General features: G+C 38.7%; 1 protein-coding gene across 1 annotated transcript in view; it reads left to right on the top strand.

The window, feature by feature from the left end:
* Nucleotides 1-1,592: 1,592 nt before the first annotated feature.
* The window catches only part of LOC137998086 (chymotrypsin-like elastase family member 1), a 10,675-nt gene continuing 7,267 nt past the window's right edge, over nt 1,593-5,000 (top strand). Inside the window, exons 1-3 of the mRNA XM_068844498.1 lie at nt 1,593-1,813; nt 2,321-2,545; nt 3,878-4,093. Coding sequence (XP_068700599.1) covers nt 1,741-1,813; nt 2,321-2,545; nt 3,878-4,093 — 514 coding nt within the window. The 5' untranslated portion in view covers nt 1,593-1,740. The remainder of the gene's footprint in view (nt 1,814-2,320; nt 2,546-3,877; nt 4,094-5,000) is intronic.

Raw genomic sequence — 5,000 nt, 5'->3', positions numbered from 1 at the left:
AAAACAACTGGCAACTTTTGATTGATATTTCATAATGTTCTCATTGTCTTCTAATGTAATCCGCTAGTCTGTGATTTTGGATTTATTGTCCAGGAAGGGCTTGAATGTTTTATAGAATGCGCTTTGTTTACTACTGAATCATCAGTTTTATTTTTCCACTAAACCCTTAATTGCTTTGCGTCTTAATCTCGTGGCTACGTTTCTCCATTTGTTCTTTAAGTCGTAGTTTTCTTGAGTTGGATCCTTATAAAACTTTATTGCATACTTCCGCTTTCTTCGTATTGCTTCTTTGCATTCTATATCCATGTGTCATACACGGTTGCCCTAACTCTCATCCTTTTAATTGGTGTGTGTTCATCAAGAATGTAATTAAGTAATGAACTCCAGTAGAACCATTGGTCATCGATCGATTCGAAAATGCTTCCCACATGCCACGGAGCCGCCCTCAATTCTTCACAAAAACTTTCGTCGTTTATTGTTTTGAGATTTCTGAACGTGACAACTTTCCTAGGATGACAAATTGCATTCTCATTCATAGACGCAATTACCATAGCATGATCACGTATCCTTGGGTCACATACTGCAGCATCTTTGAAAAGGTCAGGCTCAAGTTTTTTGTTAATATATGTAACATCCGATTTCCGAGTTGAGTTTTGAGTCCTGTCCGTTAACCTTGTAGGTTTTGTTATTAAACACAATCCATGCACATCGTGAAGATCACAAAGCAACTTACGCCCTCTAAGCTGTGGCTTAAGACTATGTAAGTTCATGTCAACCAATATCATTAGGAAGTTAGTTTGCAGGGACGCCAATTGAATACAATATCATTGAGTTCGTTTTCCAACTGCACTGCATAATTTCCGCTAACAGTTTTGGGAAGTCTATACAAACCAACTACTGTAATATCATTGTTGCCAAACTTGGATTTAATCACAAGTGATTAAATAGTTCAAACTTTTTGGGGGCCTCTTTATAAGCCTCTTTGATACTAAGCTAAATGCAAAAAATGTCACTATACCAACTCCCCCTTTTGAACGGTCCTGTCGATATATATTGAAGCCTCCAAAAATTGAACTGCCCATTGGGGTATGACGAGTCGATTAATGTTTCGGTCAAGAACGCGACTTAGGTTTTAAGTTGGTGGACGAAAAGTTTGATTTTCAAACTTATTATGTACACTGTTTACATTTAAATGCATCATTAGAAGGCCTCTACTGTTCTTTTGCTAAAGGCGATAATCCGAGAAAGTTCATTGCCTACCGTTTACCGTACGCAATACTCTTGACTTCAGGTAAAAGTTACCACGCCCACGCGTTCACGGCAACTGCTGTAAATCCGTCGAGAAAAAGACGAAAAATATAACTCTTTTGCTCGGGAAACAGTTTTGACCTCTCTGTATACATATATCGTAACCGATAAACAGGGCTAGCTGTAGTTCCTTTTCTGTTCGCGTGAGAAATCTGCCGACGGGAGATAAGCATCAAGGACCTATGGGCATAGGAATTTGTCCTTCTTCAACATTGAGAGAGTGGTTAGAATCAGGGTTTAGAATATCCTGTTGCCAAACCGCGTGATATTGGGCCTTCACGCCATGTTTTGATTGTCACGCTTCTACTGATTGCTTGATGAATTTACATTCTTTAATCACTACGCATATTTTCCTCACGAAACCATTGCTGTGAAGGCCGTTAAAACAACTCTCAAACGTTCACAAGACAATCTCAAAATACCATATTTTCAATGAGGAATTCATGTTACTTTATTGTTGCGATTTTGCTTAAGCTATGGTTTGTACCCTTGGACGCAACGACAGGTACGTATACGCATCATTTTTAGAGAACATATAGAGGCTTTTCTTAGAGAGTGCCGGACAATTTTATCTGCACATAGTCAGGTTGCGCTTAGCATGGCCGCCTCGACAACGCAGTTGTTAATTAAACGTAATAGAAAAGGTTTTCAGACTGTTCACATCCGTAATTATGCTAAATAATATGGTGACCTTTCGTTCTTTATTGACACTGATATCAAAGTAAACGTGAGAAACTGTTTAACCGTCCTCTACCATGTACATCGTTTTTTATCGTCAAAATGGATAATATACGTAAATCAACTGCTGATCAATGAATGTCTAATTGACAAACATTATTATTTTTCCTTTTATTCTATTTTATGCGTTTCGTGTACCCCATATGTTTCACCGATGATTATTTGATAACACAAACTAAAAGCATTGGTATTAAACGAGCTGAAAGGTCCGTATAAACCCCTAAAAGCAACCATTGAAATACATGGCTAGTAATATTCTTGATTTGTTGTGCAGAATGCGGAAAGAGGCCTCCTTTGCCGAGGGTGATCGGCGGTACAGATGCATTTCCTCATTCGTGGCCTTGGCAAGCAGAGATTCAGGAATATCGGATAACGAAGGGGGAAAGTGGTGAATGGGGTCACAAGTGCGGAGCGTCCTTGATTCATAAAGAGTGGATCGTCACTGCTGCCCATTGTCTGTCAACTAATCCAAACCCGAGAATTTATAGGATCGTTCTAGGTTTGTCAATGTTTAAAAACTGAAAAAGAACAACTTGCTGGAATCCTATTTCCTATCTAGGTATCCCGTTTCAGGAAACTTGTGACATAAAAATCTGTACTTAGGAGTAAAGGGTCGTTATTTTACGCCTTCTAAGTGCAGACTGAAAATCGGAGTTTCATGTTACTGGACATTTGCCCTTGTTGTTCACAGGGCTTTTCTCACTCACGCTGTCATATCGGAACGAAGGGTTGACTCAGACTCCTTTTAGCCCGACCCTTTAGGCGAGGGTTAAAACTGAGCTCTGAAAAGGGCCCAAAGCACATATGCCCAAGAACAAACTACACTGCTATCATTATCACTTTGGAGGGCATTGACAAAATATAAAAACTAAAAAAAGACAACAAAACAGTCTGAACAATCGCTCGAGTGTTTACACATTGAATGGCTTTTACATTATTTTCCCTCAATGAAAATACACCATCAAGCGGCGAAGCTGGCTACAAATTGCAAAATCTTGCCATTTGAGTTTTCAAAATTGTAAGAGATGAAATGGAAATTTCATAAAGCTCATTTTATACTTTTCATCGGTGATTGGACGGTTTATTTTAGCGGGCTAAAATACACTTAAGTCCGCCAAATTCTCCATTTTAGACGGAAAAATGTGCCACAATTCCCGACAAAGTGATAATAAACGAATGGAATGATATATGAAATGAATCATAAATTGAACAGTGGATATGAAATCAAGTGAAGTTATGATCCTCGCAGTTATGTACGCAATTTTAGCAATTGCGTAGAGAAGCCTGAAATTTTCAGGACTTCAATGGGGTTTGATCTCTACACCTCGCAATACCGCTGCGACGCTCTAATCAACTGAGCTTTGAAGCCACTGACGTTGGGAGCTAGTTATTTGTGGGTTCTAATTTTCCTGTGACAAACGAATCAACAAATAAAATGATATATGAAATGAATCATATATTGAACTGCGGATACGAAATCAACTGAAGCTACTTTCCTCGCAGTTATGAACATCACAGGAACATTAGAATCCATCATAGCCTCACTTGATTTCATATCCGCAGTTCAATATATGATTCATTTCATGTGTCATTTCATTCGTTGATTTATTCATCACGGTAACATTAGAACCCACTAATGAGTAGCTCCCAACGTCAGTGGCTTCATAGCTCAGTTGCAATAGGTTAGGCCGTCGAACCGTATCGCGAGGTCACGGGTTCAAATCCTATATACCAGGCTGCAAGGATCATGGCTTCTCTTAAAGTAATAATAATAAACATTTCTCCTTTCTTTTTTGACGTCGTAGGTACTAACTTATTATTTACTTCTTAGGCGTTCACAATCGTTCTCAAATGGAATCTACACAGCAGTATTTTGATTTATCACAACTCTACATACACAAAAGGTTTCAGACATACACTGGCTACGGTCACGACATTGCACTTATCAGACTATCCAGGCCTGCAGTGCTTAATAAAGCGGTCGGACTTGTATGCCTTCCAGGGCAAAATCAGAGGATAGCAGTGGACAAATTGTGTTACCTTACAGGTAACTCAATGCTATAGTCACAGTTGATTTTAAATAAATTAAACACTTAATCACTGGTGTCGAGGGGAACAGTTCATTTTGTTTCAAGAGATCTCAGTGTTGGCGCACCAGAGGGAAACATTGAAATTCGAGGGAAACAAAATGAACTGTTTCCCTCGGGACCAGTCTTTAAGTGTTTTGTTATATAGTGCAAACAGAAAAACGTGTAACGGCAACAGAAACGGCGGTCGTCGATTCGCGGGTAATAGTACACTGTTACCCTCTGACGTCATAGATTTTGCGTTGTTACCCGCTCAGAGACTTTTGGTGGGAAACAGTTTTATTCTTAGATGTCATGTGACCTCGAAGTAACCAATGAGAGCGCGCACCCTTGGGGGAAAGAATTTAGCTATAGAACAAGAGAAGTTATCATCATCCGTCGATGATCAAAATAAGGGGTGTTTACTTTAATATACATTTATATATCCCATTTCAGGAAACACGTGTAACGGCCACTTATTCACCCACTTATGTCCAGAAATGCACACGATGACAAAAATGGCAGATTTGGTGAAAGAGCTGCACGATTATCTTTATTCACCCTGATGAAGACCGGTTGTTTTGGGCGCCAAATGTAAAAATATTATTTAAGTACTTTTCCCCTATTTTTGTGTTATTTATCAAATATCTTGTATTTTCTAAATAACAAATTCAAGTACCTTTGCGATTTAAAAATCGCTGGATTGCCATCTTTGCGATTTATAAATCGCAGAATAGCAAACTCTGCGATATATAAATAACAAGAATCGGACAAAGGCGATTTATAAATGTGTGATTTATAAATCGCACATTTTGCGATCTATATATCGATTTATAACCGCAAACTCAAGAAATTTATGCCTGTGGTCCCATGACTCTTCGTGTTGTT

The sequence above is a fragment of the Montipora foliosa genome, chromosome 3, assembly GCF_036669935.1.
Source record: "Montipora foliosa isolate CH-2021 chromosome 3, ASM3666993v2, whole genome shotgun sequence".
In the NCBI taxonomy this organism is placed as follows: Eukaryota; Metazoa; Cnidaria; class Anthozoa; order Scleractinia; family Acroporidae; genus Montipora; species Montipora foliosa.
The sequence above is the reverse complement of the archived record's forward strand: the minus strand, read 5'-3'. Positions and strand labels throughout refer to the sequence as shown.